This window comes from Phocoena sinus, chromosome 10 (genome assembly GCF_008692025.1).
Source record: "Phocoena sinus isolate mPhoSin1 chromosome 10, mPhoSin1.pri, whole genome shotgun sequence".
NCBI lineage: Eukaryota > Metazoa > Chordata > Mammalia > Artiodactyla > Phocoenidae > Phocoena > Phocoena sinus.
Window position 1 is genome coordinate 7,482,231 of NC_045772.1, and position 23,932 is coordinate 7,506,162.

A 23,932-nucleotide genomic window follows, 5' to 3' on the forward strand; every position below is an offset into this window, starting at 1 on the left:
TTTTAGGGACTTCCTTGGTGGCACAGTGGTTAAGAATCCGCCTGCCAACTGCAGGGGACATGGGTTCAAGCCCTGGTCTGGGAAGATCCCACATGCTGCGGACCAACTAAGCCTGTGCACCACAACTACTGAGCCCGCACGCCATAACTACTGAAGCCCGCATGCCTAGAGCCCGTGCTCCGCAACAAGAGAAGCCACCGCAATGAGAAACCCACGCACTGCAATGAAGAGTAGCCCTGCTCGTCACAACTAGAGAAAGCCTGAGTGCAGCAATGAAGACCCAACTCGGCCAAAAAATAATTAATTAATTAATTTTGAAAAAAGAAAATTAAATTTAAAATGAAGGCAGAGGAGTCTAAGGGCTGATGAAAATGTCATCCAATTGCCCGCCTGAGCCCCGGGCTCCCACAGGCCTGGAGGTGCTCCCTGGTTCCCTAAGGGCAGCCCGCTCCCCTGCCCACCCACAAAGGCAGGCCAGGCCCTGCTTTACCTGGTGAATGATTCCAGAGCCAGGCCTCCAGAAGCCCACGCCGTACTTGGCACCTGCAGATGCCAGGAAATTATACACTTCCTGGTTTATGTCCTATTGAGACAAATCAATAACCAGGGCATTAGTGACACAGTTTGCTCATGCCTTCCCCCCTCCCCCATCCCTCCCCTCTGACTCTGAAATGCTGGCACTGTAAAGACAGGCCCTCTCCTGGAGGCCGCCTACAAATAATTCCGAAAGGGCTTGGACGCTGGCCCATAGTCTCAGCTGGCAGGCCCAGGAGAGAGAGCAGGGAACAGAGACAAAGCCCAGTTCTGTGACACCTGGCCAGGGAGTGGGTCCAAAACAAGTCCCTTCCCTGCCCTGGGTCTCAGTTTCCTTATTTGTAGAAGGGTCCCTCTGGCACTCAAGTCCTCAGCCAAGGCCAGCAGTGAGGGGTAAGCATGGGACTACAGGACTAACTGGGACACGGTGTGGGGGAGGGGAACTCTCAAAGGGAAGCAGTGGGACAGAGTGGACAGCCCGGTCCCACCACGCCTCATGTTGGGTGTTGTTTCTCCACTGGCGCCTCGGATGCCTCATTTGTAATCCTGGCTGACATTTACTGAATGTCCACTACGGAAATGGCACCACGCTAAACATCCTCACAACTCAGGGGAAGTATTGTCACCAAGCCCATTTTACAGATGCAAAAACAGAAACTCAGAGGTGAAATAACTTGCTGGAGATCCCAGGGTTAAACAGAGGAGCCAGTGTTTGAACCCAGGCCTGTCCAACCACAGAGCTGAGGGCTACGTTGTAATAGAAATAAGGCTACCTCCCTTACAGAGACTACATCTCAGAACACCTAGACCACTGTCTGGCATACGGTAGGTGCTCAACACTTGGTAATATGTTTGATGGGCCCCAAATGAAAGACCGTGAAATGGACCATGCTCTAAACAAACAAAACAAAAAACAGGATGGTACCCACTATACCTATAATTCAGAGACAACTTCCTCAGGGGAGAAGGGAAGGCTTCCCATCACATGGATGTAGGCCAGAGTTTATCTGGAAGACATGGCATGTCCCTGGATAGGTGAGACCCCAGGGACTAAAGGGATGGGACCATAGCGGACAGCACAGAGCTGCAAAGGAGGAAGTAGGAATAGAGACCTGCTAGCCTCTGGCTGTGGGACAGCCACGCTCCAAGACAGAGGAAGGACTCACTGTGGACTCCACTGGGCCCTCCATAAAACACTCTCAATACCGTGCAGCCCCGTTCATTTAAACTCCACACCAACCATGCATCCTTCTGAGGGCCCGTGTAGTTCCCCCAAGTAAAAGAACGGCAGACAAGAACTTAGGTATCCAAGGCAGTCTCTTTCTGATTAACAATATACTGGGTTTTTCGTTTATAAATCAGTCACCAATTGTAAAACTGGTACTGAGGGCAGGAGGCAGCTGGTTGTGTGTGCATTTGCTCATGTGTCTGCATATGGGAGGAGAGGCAGCACGGCGGCCAGAGTGGTGTGGCAGAGTCTCGACCAGAACTCAGCCTAGATACTTCTCCGGTGGTCTGTGTGACCCTGGACAGGTCACTCTGCCTCTCTGAGCTCCACCCAGAGGGACCCTTTACAAATACATGTAAATCTGACCATATCTCTCTCCTGCGTAAACCCCTCAGCGACTCCTAGGAGGGCGCCCACAGTCCTCAAGGCCCTGCCTGCACCTGCCCCCACCCACCTCAGAGTTCCAGGCCCACAGGCCCCCTTCCAGCTCCACAAAAGTACCAGGTTTCTTCCTCCTCAAGGTCTTTAGGTCGTCTGTTCTGTTTAGAACGTTCTTGCTTACCTGTTCACATCTCAGCTTACATGTTACATCCTCAAAAGAGGCTGTCCTTTCCCCAACAAAGTCTAAATCAGACATCTTTCTTATACTTTCAGAGTTCCACACTCTCCCAAATTGGCAGTTACCAATTTGTGTGATTGTTTAGCTTCTGTCTCCCTACTGGACTCTAAGATCCATGAGGGCAGAAGAAGGCAGAGCCCCTGTCTGTCATGTTCACACTGAGTCCCAGCACCTAGCACAGTGCCTGGCACATAATTAATGTTCAATGAACATCTGTTAAATAAATGAGGGAATGGGTCCTGAAATCCTATGATTTTGTGAATCTCATCTCCAGAAGGTAGATTTTAAAACTATAAAGTAAGGGGAGGGCCAGACCCTGAAGGTGGTGGCCCTGCTGCAGGCAGTCATTCACCCCTAGGGCTGAAGAGGACCCAGTTCCCAGCGCTGAAGGATCCCCTGTAATGTTACCAGTTACCATCACCACTGCTGCTAACATGGAAACCACCAGACAGAAAGCTGGGCTCTTTCAGCTGAGTGGAGCCGCTGTGCCACCAGGACACAAACGAGCAGGCCAAGGTAGGAAGAAGGGGCTTGAATGGGAAAGCTGCCCTGAGCGTTTCCCATGGGTCTGAGAGGCTCTCTGAGCCGTGCTGACCCTGGGAGCCGAAGCACTTTCAATTGCATGCTCTGCTCTGTGCCCAGCCGGGCTGCAGCCCTGCCAGCATTCAGCTCCTGCCAATGGCCCCCCAAGAGCAGTGCCCACTTCCACTGCGAGGGACGGGGAGGGGGTGGGGAGGGTGGAGGCCCAGAGCTGGGAGAGACCTGCTATTGCCAAGAGTAGACACACACAAAGGCACCACAAGCAGAGCCTGGAGGAAGGAGCACAAATTTGGTTTCATAAGAGTGAGAGGAATCCAAGGGGACAACTCTTCAGTGTGGCATCCAGCCCCTTCTACCTTGTTAAGTGAAACTCACAGAAGAAAGCCCACAAAGGGGGTCAATCAGTAAGAGAGGGCCCTGAGTGGGAGAAGGGATAAGGGTCTGGTCCTAACCTCGCCCCCATGCAGCGTCCAGGACTTGATGCATGCACCTTGGCCGCCTCAAATTTACCAACAGCGACACTATTCGCCTCCCTCCCTGACAAGGTCCCCAGGGGCCAGGCGAGAGCACAAGTGATCACATGTGATGGTGGCAGCACGGGAACTTTAAAGTCCCTTCTCCAGAGCAAGTGGCGATAGGTATCAGAACCCAACACCTGCATCACTTTTCTTATAAAGTATTCTGTTTTATTACAGAAAAAGGACCTGAAAAGAATACCTTTATTATGGTAAGATTAAGGATGATTTTTGTTTTCTTTAGTTTTTCTCAGTATTTTCTAACAGCTTCACAAAGGGCAAATGGTATTTTTCAAAGTAGAAGAGAGCAAAAATAAAAAAAAAACCAAAAAAACTAAACTAAAGAGTCCATTAGAATTTGGGGGTAATACCCTAGTTCAAGGGTTTTGTCTCTCATCCCATGTCACACCCACTGGCCCCCTCCACGCCCCTCCCATGCTACCTTCAGCTCACCTTGGCCCGACGCAGGTCTTTCTCACCCCCAAGCTGGGCCTCGATCAGATGGTCACAGTGGATGGTGGACGGCACAGCCACCTTGGGCAGTCCACTGCTGATGAACTGCAACATGGCCATCTGGGCCGTGGCATCCTGCATGGCCACGCGGTCAGGCCGCAGCCGCAGGTAGGTCTTGCCTCGCTCGATCTCCTGGTGGGCCGGGTCATCCAGGTGTCCATACACGATCTTCTCTGAGAGGGTCAGAGGCCGGTTCAACCTGGCGGGAGAAAGGAGGGATGGCCTGGGACCAGCTGCATGGGCCCCCGTCCGCCACAGCCATTCCCTCTTCGCACACACGGCGGGCACCCTGCACCCCACGAGGGTGGAGACGAATCGGTGCTGCTCACTGTGGTAGCTCCAGCACACGGCACAGCACCTGGCACTCGCTAGGTCCAAAACCACTTGATGAATGCCAACATCACAAGAGGCGGCGCGGTTTTATTTTTCCCTGAAGTATATTTGCTTTTTCCAGCATATTAATTGCTATCATCTGACGGGCACCTATTCCGTGTATGTCTCATCTTTTAATCCTTACTGTATCCTTGTCATCTAGTAAAACGACCATGAGGTAACAGAGACCCAGCAGAGTGATGTTCGAAGCTCAAGTTCGCAGCCAGAGTCTCACCTTGGATGCTCTATTTCTCTCTGTTCACGGCCACCTCCCCCGTGCACTCAGCCCCACTGAGACAAAGACTCTGCACCAGCACCCCTCACCCAACCCGCCTCACGCTCCACCCGCAACCCTCCGCCTCAGGTGCTAGAGGCCTCATTACCCTATTACGCTAAAGCCTTTCCTGCTGGCTCCACTCGCTCTCACCCCATGAAGACAGGTGTGGCTGTCAGCTCTCAAGAACAGAAGCTGCCTCTGGCCTCTCACGAGCCCCTCTTCCTAGACCCTGTTTCCTCGTCAGAGCCCCCGGGGAGGTGCCGCCCGGGCAGGACTCAGCTGCCTCCTCGGCACAGCCTCCCCCGCACAGACCGAGCTGGGCGCGGGCCAACTCTCACCCCCCCTCCCCCGACCTTGAGGCTCCCTGCTGCTGCTTGCCACTGCAGCACAGCTGCCACCCCACGTGCCTGGACCTCACACTCTGCCTCCCACCGTTCTCAAAGCTTAGGCCAAACTTGAAGGCTCCTCGGGAGGGGCACAGTTCCACTCACACCCAACGAGCCACAAAAAAAAATATACAGGACGAGGAGTCAGAGGCTCTGGGTTTAGACCTGACCCTAGTACTAAACCCACCGTGTAACCAGATAAGCCACTGCCCCTCCCAGGGAGCTCCCAGTCCGTCTCTAAAGTCCAGGGCTCGTATTGGAAAGAGATAACAGATAGTACTTATATAGCACATACTTGTTTTTTTTTTTTTTTTTTTTTTTAATGCGTTACGCGGGCCTCTCACTGTTGTGGCCTCCCCCGTTGCGGAGGACAGGCTCCGGACGCGCAGGCTCAGCGGCCATGGCCCACGGGCCCAGCCGCCCCGCGGCATGTGGGATCCTCCCAGACCGGGGCACGAACCCGTGTCCCCTGCATCGGCAGGCGGACTCCCAACCACTGCGCCACCAGGGAAGCCCTCACATACTTGTTTTTAAACAGCTTTATTGAGATATAACTGGTGTGTACTTAACCGCACATATTTAAAGTATACAACTGGTAAGTTTTGACATATGAATACACCTGTGAAATCATCAGCACAGTCAAGATAATGAACACTTCCATCACCCAAAAGTCTCCTTGTCCCCTTTTATAATCCCTCCCTTCTGCCCCCATCCCCAAGCAACCACTCATCTGCTTTCTGTCATCATAGTTTTATCTTAGCACTTACTTTTAGCCCAGAGCACTCTGATGTATATAACTCACTTTATCCTCACAACACAGATGAGCAAACTGAAGCACAGTGAGGTGAAGTAACTTGACCCTCCCTGGTCATGAGCTAGTTACTGAGTGGAAGAGCTAGAATGCAAGGAGCCATTGTGGCTTTATACTGTCTCTCAATAACATCTGGAAACTCAGAACAAGGCCCGGCCTGCAGTTAAGTGTTCAATTACTATCATTACTGCTGTTGCTATTACCAATACGACTCTGCTGGGAAAGCGAGAAATGTCCTTCTGCTAGTCTGGGTTCTAGCCCCTCACTCCCAAGTTTACCTAACCCCTTGAGAGCAAGAGTTTCCTAGGGTGCTGGCTCTGTGGGCAACAGCAGAGCAACTGGCAATTCTAAAAATCTCTCAGTCATGAGAACCTTGAATAAAAATAGCACTGGCCTGAAGTACAGCCTGCCCCCTTTTTGTGGCAGCATCTCCAAGGCTGGTGTACAGGCAGTGACTCACTGCACAGCCCCTCCTTCTGCGTCCAGGGGAGGTGAAAAATAGCATATGAGCTTTAAAACCAAAGACCTTGACAGCAAATGCCTGAAGTTGTATAAAAAAGCCTGACAATGACAAAAGCCTAGGGACGAGTTCATCACCACATTTCCTTGAGGATTAACTGAGGATGGCAAGGTGGGTCCTCTATGCCCATCTGTCCCCACTTCACTGGATGACAGAGGCCCAGTTCCCAGGAACAGAATCAGGCCCCTCTGTCACAGGGTGGAGGAATCGTCCCCCTGCAAATCCCCTGGCCCTCTAAAACACTCTTACATCTATTTTAATCCACTAGCATCTTTTTAGAACAGCCTCACTTATGCTTTCTTTCTCTATGTAAGGGTTTCTCAACTATGGCACGACTGACAGTTTGGGCCAGATGACTCTTTAGTGTGGAGGCTGTCTTCTGCACTGTAGGATGTGTGACAGTTATTTTGGCCTCTACCCACTAGTTAACAGTAAACCACTCCCCACCCCAGGTTATGACAACCTACAATGTCTCTAGACATTCCCTAGGGGACAAAATCGACCCCTCACCCCACCTCCAGCGAGAACCACTCTTTTATGGCAACAATGAAAATGGAACATCTCTTGTCTGTACTAATCTGGAAAATGCTAAAAGTTATTGATTGGACTTTCTGGTTAGTGCAGAGTTGGAATAAGAAGGCAAAGGAAAAATTTTAGGGGGAGGGTTAATTTTGCTGATAAAAATTAAAACCAAAGGGCAGTTTTCTGATTAATTTTTTTAAAGCAAAGACAAAATGGTGAACACTTTTTTGTCAAGTTATCTCAAAGCAAGCTTCTATGTTAACTCTCCTTCTAAGCATGATAAAGAGCAGGGGAGAAGTGTTTTGCAGACTAAAGCAAAATCTATTATTTTTCCACTGAGCTGTGATCTGAGAGCTCTAAGAATAAATAGTGTTTTCTGGGGAAAAAGTATTTTATAAGGTTGCACAGTGATGAGGACAGTGGTTTCAACCCTGACTACACATTAGAACCAGATGGGAACCTGGCCAGCACTTCTCACATTTTGATGTGCACTCCAGTCACCTGGGGCTCCTGTTAAAACTGCAGGTTCTGACTCAGTGGGTCTGGGGTGAGGCCTGAGGCTCTGCATTTCTAACAAGCTCCCAGTGCTCTTGTTGATGCCGATGCTGCTGATCCATGGGCCGCATTTTGAGTAGTAAGGCCTACACCACCTGAATCCGATGAACATCCTTGATGTACATTAAGAGTCTTTACTACAATTAGGTGATGCCAAGTTGCAGGCTACAGCAGATAAAGACTAAGATAGTCCCTTACCTGTAAAACTGAAGTGAGGATACCAGTAGAGAGGAAGCAAAGTGGCAACAGAGAGCAAGTGTGGGACAGTGGCCAGAGCACTGGACGAGAGCTGGAGACCAGGTCCCATCACTCACTCACAGTGTGGCTTTGTCCACCTGAGCCCATTCGTCAGCTATTAATGTGGATGGCGACACTGTGTACTCATACTTGTTCTCTCGTCCTCCCAGGGCCATGTCACCAGATAGGCAAGCGCGCAGCTCTGTCTGCAGCCATTCAAGTTTCAGGCGCAGCGCTGGTTGGCGCTACCAGCCCCCACTCCGCATCCTCTTGTGGTATCTTATTCTTCCCTCCTGTGCCAGCATCTAGCCCAGAACCTGGCACACAGAACAGCAGGGCAAAGACAGCTGCCATTTTATCAAATGAGCAAAGAGAGGTCCAGAAAAAAAATATGCTCAAGATCCCACCTGAGATTCCTGCTGAGTCTCAAGGCTGAGCTCTCCCCTGGGCTTATGCACTGAAGGGGAAATATATGCATTTCTGAAGTCACTGGGCCCGGCAGATCCCAGAGAAATGGCCCAGGGCTAGTCGTCTGTCCTGGAAAGAGTGGGTGGAAGGTTTGGGCCACAGCACCGAAGAGTGCCTGAGACCTTCCCTAGGACCCACATCTCCAGGCTTCTTGCTAACAGACTTTTCCTTGGCAGAGAGGACAGAAGGTCCACCACTGATCTGGAACACCCTTCCTCAGCAGGGACCGCTGTACCCTAAACGACTTGATCCTGCCACCACCACGACCAACCATCCTTCCCCAAGCACCTCCTACGCTGCCCGACAGGGGCAGGCGGCACCAGAAGCACCAACACCCTCTCGCAGTCTCCGCAGCTCGCCCTGCAGCCTTACCGTTTGCGGACGACGTTAATGTTCTTCTCGAGCAGGTCATAGCGGATGTACTCACTGGGCTCAAAGTGGCTCATGGCCACCTCGGCCCGCTGGCACAGGACCGAGGCCACATGGTACTGCCGCACACCCAGGGCTTTCTGCAAGAAGAAGGACAGCAGCGACTGTCAGTGGAGTATTTAGAGCGGTCCACCCCTGAGAGACAGCGCAGAATGGTGAAAAAAGCAAAGAATTCAAGTGTCAAGAGCTATTCAGTGACTGCAGCCTCAGTTTCCTCACCTGAGGCACAGGGATGAGACAGTAGCCAAAAGGAACACAGCCTGTGGTAGCAGAAAAGTGTAAGGGATTTACAGTCAGAATTTCTGCATCAAAGTCAAATTCTGTCCACTTAAGAAAATTCTCTACCATCTGAGGACCAGAAAAGTTGGGCAATGGGGATACAACCAGCTGTAGCGATCATATAGTTACTGGGAAGGTTGAAGGAGAAAATATGTGGACGTCCCCATTAAGCTCTGAAGCACCACCCAAATGGTAGCTGCTATCCTGCCTGCCCTATAAGTTCCTTGAGGCTTGGGATCAAGCTCTGTCTGTCTTATTCATCTGTATCTGGACTACCTGGCACATATTTGAGATTTAATAACTAATGGTTGAATAGATGGAAAAATTAGTGAGGAAAACCTATGCATGAGCTTTGGATGTTTCCTCATCCCTTGAAAAGGTGGTGCCTAATCCTGCTCCCCTGGAATGTGCAGCAGACTCACCGACTGACTGGACAGAATGTGGCACAGTGATACTAGGAACCTCTGAGGCTAGGCTGCAAAAAGGATTGCTTCTGCATGGTTCTCTCTTTCTTTGATGGCTCTGGCGGAAGACAGTCACCACCGCTGTTAAAACATTTCAGCACGGCTTCCCTGGTGGCGCAGTGGCTGAGAGTCCGCCTGCCGATGTGGGGGACACAGGTTCGTGCCCCGGTCCGGGAAGATCCCACATGCCACAGAGCGGCTGGGCCCGTGAGCCAGGGCCGCTGAGCCTGTGCTCCGCAATGGGAGAGGCCACAACAGTGAGAGGCCCGCGTACCGCAAACAAACAAACAAACAAAAAAACAGTTCAGCAGTCCTCAGAGAGGCCCACCTAGAGAGGAACTGAGGCCTCTTGCCAAAAACCAGCACCACCTCGCTAGGCGTGTAAGCATGCCATCTTGCAAGCCAGTGCTCCAGCCTCAGCCCAAGCCCTCAGATCACCAGGGCCCTGGCCGACAACCTGGACTGCAAGTTCTTGAGCGACTCTGAGCCAGAACCAAAAGCCAAGACGCTCCCAAATTCCGGGCCCACGGGAACTGTGAGCGAGAAACATGTATTGTTGTTTTAATCCTCTAAGTTTGGGAGCAACGACTTCTTATGCAGCAACAGATAAGCAACTGTTATGAAGGGGTCTGTATTAGTTCATTTTAAACTGTGGATGACAAACTTCACAGGGTCCATTTTGACCAAGGAGGAATAGATGAACCCAAAGAAGCGACAGAGGGAAAGAACAGTGGTGTTCGCCGTCTAGGAAGTCATACCCTTGGGCAAGGAAAGAAGCAAAGCTCAAGCCACTGCCCCAGGCTCCCTTCTGTATGTCACCAGAACATTTAAAGCCAAATCCTGCCGACCTCAGCATCTGAACCAATACAAATGCACAGCTGCCACTCGCTGTTCAGGTGGCCGGCGAGGAGGGCAGACCCCCTCAGGAAACAGCACCCCACCCGCCACCCCCTGATCAGAAGTGACCTCCCAGTGCAGACTGCAGATCCACCTGCCCTCCAGCTAAAAATCCACCAGGGGACCCTCACTCTCTGCCCTACTGGGTAGGGGTGAAGAACTCATCAATCAAAGGACTTTCTTTTTTTTTTTGGCTTCACAGCATGTGGGATTTTAGTTCCCCGATCAGGGAACAAACCCGTGCCCCCTGCAGTGGAAGTATGGAGTCTTAACCACTGGACCGCCAGGGGAGTCCCAAAGGACTTTCAACAGCCTGTGCAGAGGAGGAATGTGGGACACTGCAGCTGCAGGTACGGCCGCTGCTGCCTGCCGCTGCCATTACAGTGGGAGGCCCAGTGCACAGCGGCAGTCGGGGGGACCTGGACTTCAACCTGGCACGCCATTTACTACGTGAGCCATCTAGGACAATTTACCCTCTCTAAGTAATCATTTCCACACAGTGCTATTGTGAGGGCTAGGAGGTAACAGAAAGTACTTGGCACTGTTTCTATTATTACCCCTGTGCATTTATAAGCATACATTCAGCCTCCTGTGTTTTTCACACAAATGAGAAGCTATACAAGTTGTTCTGCAACTTGCTTTTTTCATTTATCAACATATCTTTGACATCTTTCCAATGTTTATACACAGATCTATCGTTCTCTTTTTGTAAATTAATTGCCCTTAACTTCAGTTTCCTTAGAAATAAAAATGAGTAGAACAATACCTAGTGTCTGGCCCAGTAAGCAAAACAAATAACTGTAATCATAATTATAGTGTAGAGAAAAGGTAAAGTAGCAAATTCCTAACAGTAAGGGGACCATTAAGCAATCTATGGACACATATCAATACTTAAAAATAGATTTAAGTAATAATGCTGATTGGAAAAAAAAGGACAAAATAATATGTTCATACAGAATACAACTTTGGGATAAAAAAAGAATATTTATTAGTGCCTAGTGTGAGATGAGCACCGTGCTAAGCATCTAATCCTCACAGCCACCCAGTGAAGCGGCGCCTATGATTAGCCTATTTTCCAAGTGAGGCAACTGAGGCTCTCATGCAGTGACCAAGGCCACAGAGCAGCAACCAGGACCCAACCCAGCCTGACTGGCCCACTTTCTGCTATTGCCCCAGGCCCTCACCCGAAGCTTTGCCCCTAAAATGGAGATAAACTCAATAGTGTTAATAACAAATCAACCAGCTACATGCTCAATCCTTAATCATGACACTGCTCTGCTTACCAACTATGTGCAAATGTCTGTTCACAACAGCTAGCGCTGCCCAAGAGGACTTCCTGCCATGATGGACACATCCTAGATCCTCACTGTTCAATACAGTAGCCACCCACCATGTGTGGCTGCAGGGCACCTGAAGTGTGCTGAGGTGACTGAGGAGTGGAATTTTTAATGTTACTCAACTTTAATTAAAGTTAAGTTGCCACATGGGACGGCTCAGGTTTATACATTAATAAGGATGGAAAGAGTTTTTAGGAAGCCTGAACCACCTGAATGTTCATCAAGTCAATTTTTCTAAAAAGCTATTTGGACCCCATCCCATGCCAGGAGTTCATCATCCCACACGACCACCAATCCATTTCTGAAAAATTTCAAAATATTCTCCCTCTCTCTGTTTCCTTGCACAGTCTGCTTTTTCAGGTAGCGGGGGTGTCTGCCCTCTGGACGGTATGAAATAAACGCAACCATCTTTCTCAGGATATTGCTTCCCAGACCTGAGGTGCAACAGAATCTCCTGAGTTTGTTAAAAATACACAATCCTGGGACTTCCCTGGCGGTCCAGTGGTTAGGACTCGGCACCTTCACTGCATGGGCCTGTGTTCAATCCCTGGTTGGGGAACTAAGGTCCCGCAAGCCACGAGATATGGCCCAAAACAACAACGTAACCCTAAACCTTACCCAGGTCAACAACTCAGCTGAGGGCGGGGGTCCATCAACTATCTGAAGACAGGACTTACCGTCCTCTCTAAACCCCCTCTTCTCTAGGCCAAGGGTAGCCTGAGTTTTTTCAACTTTTCCTTTACGTGGCATGTTTCTAAATCCTGCAATAGCCCAACCATGCCCTGTGCTGAGGGCAAAGGGACAGTCACTTCCTTTGCTGAGCTTGTGGCTGTCCACCTCACTGCTGACACATGCATCACTCCCTTCCTCCTAACCCCTCAATAGCCATCTTCCTCACTGACCGCTCAAGCCACACTGTACTACAGACTTGGTTTTCTGTGCAGAGCTCTACCTTAATCTTGGTTTAATTTCAGCACCAGTTTCTGTCTACCTCCAGCCCTCTGTGGTCTACAGGAGTCCGGGTCAGTCACCCCAGGTCCTGACAGGCTGGCCTTCCCAGTGCGTGTCAGCCACACACGCAGTAAGCACAACTCTCAGGCTGTTCATCCAAGTCTCAGTACAAATGTGACCCATTCCAGGCCAGGCTCCCCAGGGTGGACGTTTGGTCAAGCCAACAGTGATCTATTTAGTGACAATCCCCAGGTCCGGGTCTTCAACCCACAACGATAACCACCTGACTGAAATGTCACTAAGCCATCACTTCTGTTTCACAACTAGGGACAGCCTGACTGACCCGTCAGTTGCCCTACAGAAATCAACACTCACATTCCCTGTTTCACTAATCTACTGATCGCAACAAAAAAGTAAGAAGATGTTAGCCTGGCTGTGAGACCTTAAGCAATTCACTTTGTTCCTCCAGGCCTGAGTTTTTCACACCTGTAAAGGGTGAAATCTCAGCCCTGTTCCCTGCTTCAGAGCCAAACTGTGAGAGGCTTAAAGTGTATGAAATGTCATGTATAACTCTGAAGAGGCTGATCATACTAATATGCTTACCCAAAGACTGACTTCAAGGGCAAGGATACCATGTATCATTCATTCAGGACCACATATATCTCACATATAAAATGAAGACTAGGCTATGGGTAGTCTTAGAATAAAAATAAAACAGCCTTACTTATTAAGTACCTGCTCCATGCCAAGCATTTTCTGTGCCTAATTTTGAATTCCATAGTGGTACAAGGTAATTGTTATTCCCATCTTACAGATTTGGAAACTGAAGATCAGAGAGGTTAAGTCAGAAATCTTACATGTGACAAACAGTGAATCCAGGATGCAAGTGCAGACCTGTCTCTTTCTAGGATGAGCCAATTCCCCTGGATTCTGCTACCCACTAACCCCACATAGCCTACCTATCCTTTCCCATTGGAAGGTAGCATGGTGTGATGGCTCAGATTGAAGACCTGTAGTCAGATTGCCCAACCCAGCAGCATCACTAACCCGCTGGGGCCCTAGAGAAGTTATTTAGCCTCACCAAGCCTTAGCTTCCCCACAGAGAAAATGGAGATAAACGTGTTAATAGTAAATGAAATAGTCTACTTTAAGTGCTTGGCACAGAGTGGGTTCATATGTGCTCAATGTATGTGATTTTTTTATTAATTTATTTGTTTTTATTTTTGGCTGTGTTGGGTCTCTGCTGCTGTGCGCAGGCTTTCTCTAGTTGCGGCGAGCGGGGGCTACTCTTCATTGTGGTGCGCAGGCTTCCCATTGTCGTGGCTTCTCTTGTTGCGGAGCACGGCTCTAGGTGCATGGGCTTCAGTAGTTCTGGCGCACAGGCTTAGCTGCTCCGTGGCATGTGGGATCTTCCCGGGCCAGGGATCGAACCCATGTCCCCCGCATCGGCAGGCGGATTCTTAACCACTGCACCTCCAGGAAAGCCCTCAATGTATGTTATATTGTATTATTTTCATGGAGGAGACAGACACACAATTAGATGTGATGAGGTTGTGCTCCTTTTCTGGATTCTGGCAGAAGGGGTATCCTCTTCTTTTGCTTACTGAAAACATAGCTTTTGGCTGATCAGCATTTTTCAGAAGCCTTAGCTCATCTGGGCCTTTGACATTCTTGACCCCTTTCTGATGTATTCCAGCTGCCACAGTGTTTCTCCTTAGTTACTTGCCCTCCTTCCAACTTTGGCTAAGACATTCTAAAAATCTAAGCTGAGCTCTGTAGCAGCAACTCTTCTGTCTCTCCTTCAGACTACTTGCAATTTGTTAGAACTTGCCTTGGGAAACCTCCCATCCCTCTGAAACCCCTTCTGCTTACGGGATCCTGGCAGAGAGACCTCATCTATTTGGTCTCTGAATAATTCAGAAACTTGCTTTCCTCCAGGGCACCAAACATGCTGAACTTCCGTAGCCAGTACAAAGTCTAAAGGGATCTGCCACTGGGCCTTTGCACATGCCGTTTCTTCTGCTTAGAATGTTCTCTGCCCACCCCCTTCTCAATCTACCCTTTGTGTAGGTAATTCCCATTGATCCTTCAAGTTCCAAATTAATTTCACTTTCTTAGGGAACCTTCTTGAACTCTCAGCCCAAGCAGAGCCTCCTATTATCTATGCCCATTTACTACTTTCTGACGTTCATTCTGAGATGATATCTGTCTCCACTAGTCTGTAAGATCCACTAAGGGAGGGACTGTGTCTGTTCATTCATAATAAAATTCCCCATGCCTGAACACCAGGTCTGATACACAGGTGCTACATAAATATCAGTTAATTAAACCAATGAATGTTGCTTTTACTTTACCAACCAGTTCTTCCTTATTGAGCAAGGTTAAATACAGAGCAAGTTTGGTTAACCTTGTGAGAACAAATAGTTAACAGGACAAATCAATAATTTGCCAGGCTCAGATGCTTGTGGTTAGACTGTAAACAGGTTGAACATTTTTGAAAGACAATTACGCAATACCTATTAAAATGTAAAACATTTGTACCTTTTGACTAGCTTTCCCTCTTCCAGGAAGCTATCTTATAAAAATACTTAAATGAGTGCAGAGACTAGCAAAGACGCTCTCTACATCACTGTTTTTACTTATTTATTTAGACAACTGTTCTTTGTCTAGCTTCACATTTGGATTGATGGTCTTCGTTGCCACGTGCGGGCTTTCTCTAGTTGTGGCAAGCGGGGCTGCTCTTTGTTGTGGTGTGCGGGCTTTTCATTGCGGTGGCTTCTCTTGTTGCAGAGCACAGGCTCTAGGCGCACAGGCTTCAGTAGTTGTGGCTCACGGGCTCTAGAGGGCAGGCTCAGCAGTTGCGGCGCACGGGCTTATCTCCGTGGCATGTGGGAGCTTCCCAGACCAGGGTTCGAACCCGTGTCCCCTGCACTGGCAGGTGGATTCTTAACTACTGTGCCACCAGGGAAGTCCCCATCACTGTTTTTAAAAGAACAATACAATTGTCCAAAAATAGGGCACTGATTGAATAAATTCTGGTTCATCCACGAAGGAATGCCATTCTACACCTTTTTAAATATTCAAGAATAAGATGATGGTGGTGGTCTAACAACATTGTGAATGTAGTTCACGTCACTGAAGTGAACAGTTAAAAATGGTTAAAATGTCAAACTTTATTATGTATTTTACCATGATTTAAAAAAAGAAGTAGAAGGGACTTCCCTTGTGGCGCAGTGGATAAGACTCTGAGCTCCCAATGCAGAGGGCCCTGGTTCGATCCCTGGTCAGGGAACTAGAGCGCACATCATGCTGCAACTAAGAGTTCGCATGCCACAACGAAGGAGCCCACCTGCAACAACTAAGACCCGGTGCAACCAAATAAATACATAAATAAATATTTTTTTAAAAGAATATTTAAAAAAATTTAAAAAGAAGTAGATCTACCTTTACTGGCAGGAAAAAAATTTCATGACACATTCAATGAAAATAAGAAATAGCAAAATAGTGCCATGGTATGGGCCCATTTCTGTATAATAACAGTAATTAACGAATGTAAATATGTTTAGAAAAAAATTGAAATGATATGCCTAAACTGTTCACAGCAATTATCTCTAGAGATTAGAATTATGGGCACTTTTATGTTCTAGGCTAAGTATTTCTGTAACTTTTAAATGCTGCATGATATATGCGAGTTTCTTTTGTAATCAGGGGGGAAAAAAAGAATGAACAAGACAAATTGGTGCAGAAAAGCATGCTGACTGTAGTGTAGCATACACAGCAGGATCAGTCAGGAGCACTTAGACAATAATCAAGTGTTCTGGTTTTTAAAAATGTGCAAACCCTTTGTTTCAGCAAGTTAACTTACAGGAATTTATCACGACTAAGTAAAAGGAAAAAAATGTACCTTCACACTAGAGGAATCTGGTTACCACCAGCTCAACCCAGAGATCAAACAGCATCACCAACAGCAAGACTACCTTACATTCGTGCCTCCGGATGGGACAGCGTCACCTATGAAGAATTCTTGTCAAAAAATGTTTAACCTGAATCTAAGAAAGCTTTGGGACCTTACTTCCAGTTTAAGGGAAATGCAAGGAATAAAAGAATAATCAATTACATCCAGAATGCGAAAGGTCTACGAGAATCTGGGGTAGTCCCTTGCAAGTCAATGTCATGGGGAAAAACGGTGTGTGTGTGACGGGGTGGGAGTGGGGAGGTGCTGTTCTAGATTAAGAGACTAAAAAAGTAAAATCAGGGCTTCCCTGGTGGCGCAGTGGTCGAGAGTCTGCCTGCTGATGCGGGGGACATGGGTTTGTGCTCCGGTGCGGGAAGATCCCACATGCCGCGGAGCGGCTGGGCCCGTGAGCCATGGCTGCTGAGCCTGCGCGTCCGGAGCCTGTGCTCCGCAACGGGAGAGCCCACAACAGTGAGAGGCCCGCGTACCGAAAAAAAAAGTAAAATCAATGCAGCATGCAAATTTTTTTATCAGGTCTTGATTTGAAAAGAGATAGCTACCAAAGACATTTTTGGGAGAAGTGGGGAAGTTAAGAAAATGATACTGTAGTTATATAGCTAATTGACTTAGTTTTAAGAGATAAATGTTGAAGCTTTTAGGAATGAGGTGTCACAACGCCTTTAATTTCTTCTGAAATGGTCCAGAAAAAAAAAATAATAAAAAATATATAGATGGGGGGGTGGGATGAATTGTGAGACTGACACATATACACTATCGATACTATGTATAAAATAGATAACTAATGAGAACCTATTGTATAGCACAGGGATCTGTACTCAATGCTCTGTGGGGACCTAAATGGGAAGGAAATCCAAAAAAGAGATATATATAAACGTATAAGCTGATTCACTTTGCTCTACAGTAGAAACTAACACAATATTGTAAATCAACTATACTCCAATAAAAATTAAAAAAAATATATATAGATGAAGCAAATAAGGCAAAATGTTGATAACTGTTGACTCTAGATGGTAGGTATATGGGTGTTCTTTGTACTATTTTCTACTTTTACTTATGTGTAAAAATTCATGACAGAAAATCTTTTAAGTAAGGCATCAAGTATGGTTAAGTCCATGCACTAGACATAATGGCTTAAATTTCCTTCTTGATTTTTTTCTAAATTTTCCAAATTTTCTACAAATGAATCATTATAATACTTCTTATAATTAGAAAGAATGTAACCAACATTAGTTTTTTTTTTTTTTTTTTTGCGGTACGCGGGCCTCACTGTTGTGGCCTCTCCCGTCGCGGAGCACAGGCTCCGGACGCGCAGGCCCAGCGGCCATGGCCCACGGGCCCAGCCGCTCCGCGGCATGCGGGATCCCCCCGGACCGGGGCACGAACCTGCGTCCCCAGCATCGGCAGGCGGACTCTCAACGACTGCGCCACCTGGGAAGCCCCAACATTAGTTTTTAATTAAAAATTAAATGCTCAGAACCAAAGATAAATATCCTCGCAGACTGCGTGCTGTGGACTAAAAGCAAAGTAATTCAATCTTTTCAAAAAGCAGCTTGTCAATAAGACATCCACAGGAACATCCATACCTTTGACTCAGTAATTCCATATCTGAGACTCTATCTTCAAGAAATAACTCCAAGTATGTAAAGGAAATGAACATTATAAAAAATGGTTTGGGTTAAGACAGAAAATTATTTTCTCCTATAATTCCCCAAATTTGTATTAAGGTAATACTGTGTGGATGGAAAGAGACTGACAGCAAGCTGTTTTTAGCTGATGTAGAGAGAACCAAAGTTCCCTAATATCACTGTAGGTTTCTTCTTGAACTCCAATTTTGAAATCCAACATTCAGGTGAAGGTATCAAGCTCAGAGTACCCGCCCCATGGGTCATTTCTCTGTGTGCAGTATGGTGGACAGTGAGATTCCCCCTGTGACAGGAGGTGGTGGGGGCCAAGAAGGAACATTCAGGGGTTGGGAGTCCAGAGATCTGGCCTCCGAGTTCGGTCACAATGCACCCCTGTACAAATAATCTAGCCTTTCTGTGCCTTCTTTTTCTAAAAAAATATTTATTTATTTGGCTGCGCCAGGTCTCAGTTGCAGCTCGTGGGATCTTCGTTGCTGCATGCAGAATCTTTAGTTGCGGCACGCGGGATCTTTAGTTGCGGCATGCGAACTCTTAGTTGCAGCATGCGGGATCTAGTTCCCTGACCAGGGATCGAACCTGGGCCCCCTGCACTGGCAGCGAGGAGTCTTAGCCACTGGATCACCAGGGAAGTCCCTCCATTTCTATAAAATGGGAGAAGCAGATCATTCTGGCTGCATCAAAATCACCTGGGAGGTTTCACTGAAACAGCTTCTAGGCCCTAAGGGCTCCCAGACCTCTCAATCAGAATCACCTGAGGTGGAGTTCCTTAAGCATCAATAAAGATTACAGGTTACGCTGATACAGCCATATCTGGGAACCACCGGACTAGATGTTCTCCAAAGTTCCTTCCAGCTCAGAGATTCTATAAATATTCCTCCCCAGTAAACAGGCATCAGATAAACCCACTTACTCCCAAAGGCCTAGGGGAAAGCATAGCAACGGCAGAACAGATTAATCTGTACCAAGGAAGAAAACCCCCAGAGCTCAGGTCTTTCTGGAGTAGCCACAGCCTTCGCCTTCCTTTACAGACAGATGTGGATGTAAAGGTATGCATATGTGCACACATCAAATGCAACCCAGCGTGGTGTCACAGAAAGCACACCAGATTCAGAACACTACCCATTTATTATTAGCTCCCTGCATGGTCAAACTGTTTACTCTATTTTAAAATACTTATAAAATATGGAGAATAATCCCTGTCATTTAACAAATAATGCCAGAAATTGTTTCCACATGGCTCCCAAACTTTTTCAAGTTAAGGCCCACGAACAAAGTAATTCTTTTTGGTAAACAGACCAGGTTGCTGCTGGAAGACAACTGGCAGCCTTAGTTGCTGGGGGATGGGGGTGGGGGGATCATTATCTCTTTACACCTGTATGTTATTCGCTACAGCACACCTGGGGAAAGCTTAGCTGTATCACACTAGACTCTAGAACATCACCACGCTCTCCCTGCCCTCAAGACCACAGTATGGTGGGATAAGACAAACAGAAGGTGTGGTAGTGTGTTAGAGTGGCTATTGTATGCGTTAGGTACAGGGGAAATACCAGTGTTCGAGTGAAAAAGAGGCTAAGGCCTCCTCAGGGCTCAAACAAGATCATGTTTGGGTTCAAATCAAAAACATTGGCTACAGATGCAAAAACCAGAGAGACTGAGTGATCTACTCAAAAATCACATGGCATTTGTGGAGAGTCATCAGGGAAGGAGGAAGTCATTCAAAGTCCACTGTATCCTAGCAACATCCATATACTGGCCACAGGATGTTCGGAGCTAAAAGGAGCCTTTGAGAGGGGACTTCCAAATTTTGACTGAAAACACACAGGCACAAAACACATTTTATGTTGTGGCCCAGCAAGAGGTACTGAGAGTGTGTGTAATTCACACGAAGTTTCACTAAACAATACCTGACATGTGCAGTGTACACTGATACTTTTTATTCTCTATTATTATTTTCATTGTGGTAAAATCTACCATTGTAACTGTTAAATGTACAATTCAGTACATTTACAATGCTGTGCAACCATCACCACTATCTAGTTCCAGAACCTCTCCATCACCCGAAGCAAGCCCCGGACACACTGAGCAGCTGCTCCTTTTTCTTTTCACCCTCCCTGTCCCAGCTGCTGGCAATCACTGACCTGCTTTCTGTTTCTATGGATTTGTCTGTTCTAGATATTTCATGTAAATGAAATCATACAATAGGTGGCCTTCTGTGTCTGGCTTTTTTTATTTAGCATTCTATATTATCTTTTTTTGAAGGCCACTTGCACCCCATTAATTTCATGATCCAATAACAGGTCGACATAGGCAGTCTGAAAACACTATCTTAGAGAACTTCCAATTAAAAATATTAGTTACATAAAATGTATGGTGATGGACGTTAACTAGTCTTATTGTGGTGATCACTTTGCAATACGTACAAATATATAATCCTCATGCTGTGTACCTGAAACTAATACAATGTTGTATGTCAATTATAACTCAATTAAAAAAAAAATTACATGGGCTTCCCTGGTGGCGCAGTGGTTGAGAGTCCGCGTGCCAATGCAGGGGACAGGGGTTCGTGCCCCGGTCCAGGAGGATCCCAAGTGCCACGGAGCAGCTGGGCCCGTGAGCCATGGCTGCTGAGCCTGCGCGTCCGGAGCCTGTGCTCCGCAACGGGAGAGGCCACAACAGTGAGAGGCCTGCGTACCGCAAAAAAAAAAAAAAAAATTACTTGCAAACATCAAAGGCAAACAGCGACAACGAATGACAGTCACCGAAGGCGTTTGCAGAGCATCACCAGGCTCTCTGCAGCTTTCCACCTACTGTACCAGAGGACCCCAAACCTCAGCCCACCCACTTGATGCCTGCCTGCACACAACTATCCACCAGGAAAATGGAGAAAATAAAGACAACGTAGCAAGTTTTTTTAAAAAGTCAAATTTATTACATTTAAAACATGTTCTTTGTTCTGAGTCTTTCCTTCCTATACCTTTGATGTTAAAAAGGCCCTTTTAAGAAATAATGGTGATAACAGAGAATGATATAGTGGTTTTTTTGTTTTTGTTTTGGTTGTTGTTGTTTTGGTGTCCTTACTTCAAAATATTTAAAACCTGCAACCTCACATTGATCCTCTCAATTCTGTCTGTACACTTTGGTGCCCTCTATCACGCAACTTTCCCAGAACAAGACTGTCTTTGGGGGATAGTAGCAGTCACTGGAGAAGTAAGATACAAGGATGAAGAAAAAGCTAGGTTTTTATATTAACTTTATAATCTCAGTAGCAGCCAGAAATATGAGAAATGATAAGCAGGGCTGACTCTGGTGAAAAACATCTATCTTCACTGTCATTCTCTCTGTCTCCCCTCCCTCCTACCACCAAACCTTACCCATTTGTTTACTCATTCGTCTGTCCATCTATCAACTAGTTACTGAGTGACTACGGGTGCCAGACACTGTCTGAGGCACTAAGGATACAGCAATGAACAAAATGGTCCAATACTCCCTGCCCTCTTGGGACTGACATTCCAGGAGGATAAGGGCGGGGAGGGGACAGACAAGTAGACACAGAGAAACAAGTAAAACCTCAGTCAGACGTCGGTAAGTGTCATGAGAGAATGAAGCAGGAGCCCTGGGAGAGGGAGCCAGGGAAGTAGGGGGAGGTGCAATTTAAAGTAGGAGAGTTGGGAAGGGCTTCAGTGAGAAGGTGACATTGAACAACAACCTGACAAAAGGTAAACGTACAGGTAATCTGAAGGAAGAGTATTCTAGACAGAAAGTTTAAGGATCCTCCAAAGTGAGGTAGTGCCCGTTGTGTTCAAAGAACAACAAGGAGAGACATCTGTATACCCACGTTGATAGCAGCATTATTCGTAAGAGCCAAAAAGTGGAAGCAACCCACCCAAGTGTCCATTGATGGATGATGGAGAAACAGAATGTGGTACATACAATGGAATATTAGTTAGACTTAACAAAGAATTTGTAAAAGCCTAAAAAAGAATCTGACACATGCTACAACACAGATGAACCTTGAAGACATTATGCTAAGTGAAATAAGCCAGTCACAAAAGGACAAATACTGTGTGATTAGTTATATGAGGTACCTGGAGTAATTAAGTTCATAGAGACAGAAAGCAGAAGAGTGGGCGCCAGGGGTTGGGGGAAGGGGGAAATGGGGAGTTAGTGTCTAATGGCTACAGTCTCAGTTTGGGAAGGTGAAAAAGTTCTGGAGATGACTGGTGGTGATAGTTGTGCAACAATGTGAATGTACTTGATGCTACTGAACTGTACACTTAAAATTCTTAAAATGGTAAATATTTAAAAGTAAAAAATATACAGGGGGGAAAAAAAGGAACAGCAAGGAAGCCAGTATGGCCAGAGCAGAATAAACAAGGAGGAGTACAGTAAGAGGTAAGACCAAGATTGCATAGGACCTAGGGACTTCCCTGGTGGTCCAGTGGCAAAGAATTCACCTTGCAATGCAGAGGACACAGGTTCGATCCCTGCTCAGGGAACTAAGATCCCACATGCCATGGGGCAACTAAGCCCATGCGCCACAACTACTGAGCTCGTGCACCTCAACTACAGAGCCTGCGTGCCGCAAACTACAAAGCCCACCCGCCCAGTCTACACGCCACGAGAGAAGAGAAAACCCGCACGCCACAAATGGAGAGAAGCCCATGCACCACAACGAAAGATCCTGCATGCCTCAACGAAGACCCACATGCCACAACTAAGATCTGACACAGCCAAAAATAAATAAAACAAATAAATAATAAACAAATCTTTAAAAAAAAGAAAAGGTGGCACAGGACCTTGTAGAATACAGTAAAGATTCTGGACTTTACTCTGAGTGAGAAGAGAAGCTAACAGAGAATTCTGAATGAGAATTACATGGTCCTACTTATTTATAAGGACCATTCTGGCTGCTGTACATAGAATAGAAGGAAGCGGGGAAACCAGATAGGAGGCCAACACAATATCCCAGTCAAAGATGGTGGTGATTTGGACCAGAGTGGTAATGGTGGAGGTGGTGAGAAGGGGTTGGAGTCTGGATAGTCTCTGAAAGTACTAACAACAGGATTTGCTAACAAACTGGCCAAGAGGCATGAGAGGAAAGTCAAGAATACCACTGAGGTTTTGGGCCTGAGTAACTGGAAGAATGGGGTTGCTATAAACTGAAATGGGGAAGGCAATAGGAAGAGCAGGCTTGGGGGTGAGATTGGGAGTTTTTCTGTCCGACACCCAAGTGGAGATGTCAAGTAGGCAGCTGGAGTCTCATCCTAAATCCCATCCCTCTAGAACTTGGCTAATTAAATGGTTCATCTAGAATCACAGATTATCAAAACCCAAAGTGTCCCCAGATCACCAGATATCTTTTCTTCACGTGACAGATGAAGAATGCCCCAGGTCACATACCTAGTTAACAGCAGTTTGGAGCAGAACTCAAGTCACTTAATTCTCAAGTTGACACTTTTTCCACCACACTACCACCCTAATTAAAACTGAAGCAGGGACTTCCCTGGTGGCACAGTGGATAAAACCCCACGCTCCCAACGTAGGCAGCCCGCATTCGATCCCTGGTCAGGGAAGTAGATCCCACATGCATGCTGCAGCTAAGAGTTCACATGCCACAACTAAGGAGCCTGTGTGGCACAACTAAGGAGCTGGTGAGCCACAACTAAGGAGCCCTGGAGCCACAAGTAAGGAGCCAGCCTGCTGCAACTAAGACCCCATGCAACCCAATAAATAAATAAATATTAAAAATAAATAAAGTTACTTTTTTAAAAAAAACTGAAGTAGTACTGATTCATTAAACAAATATTTATCCAGCCCCAGACTTTGTGCTGTGGTGCCTGAATTAGTGAGATAAGCAAG

At 47.0% G+C, this 23,932-nt stretch overlaps 1 protein-coding gene across 2 annotated transcripts in view; it reads right to left on the reverse strand.

Annotated features, from left to right (window-relative positions):
• The window catches only part of ACO2 (aconitase 2), a 52,292-nt gene that overhangs the window by 15,485 nt on the left and 12,875 nt on the right, over positions 1 to 23,932 (reverse strand). The window contains exons 2-4 of one of the 2 annotated variants that reach the window (XM_032645200.1): positions 8,470 to 8,606; positions 3,890 to 4,148; positions 491 to 583 (exon numbers count right to left, since the gene is read on the reverse strand). In XM_032645200.1, coding sequence (XP_032501091.1) covers positions 491 to 583; positions 3,890 to 4,148; positions 8,470 to 8,606 — 489 coding nt within the window. Of the gene's footprint in view, positions 1 to 490; positions 584 to 1,700; positions 1,773 to 3,889; positions 4,149 to 8,469; positions 8,607 to 23,932 lie in introns of those variants that run through there. The other variant, XM_032645201.1, reaches the window with a different exon arrangement.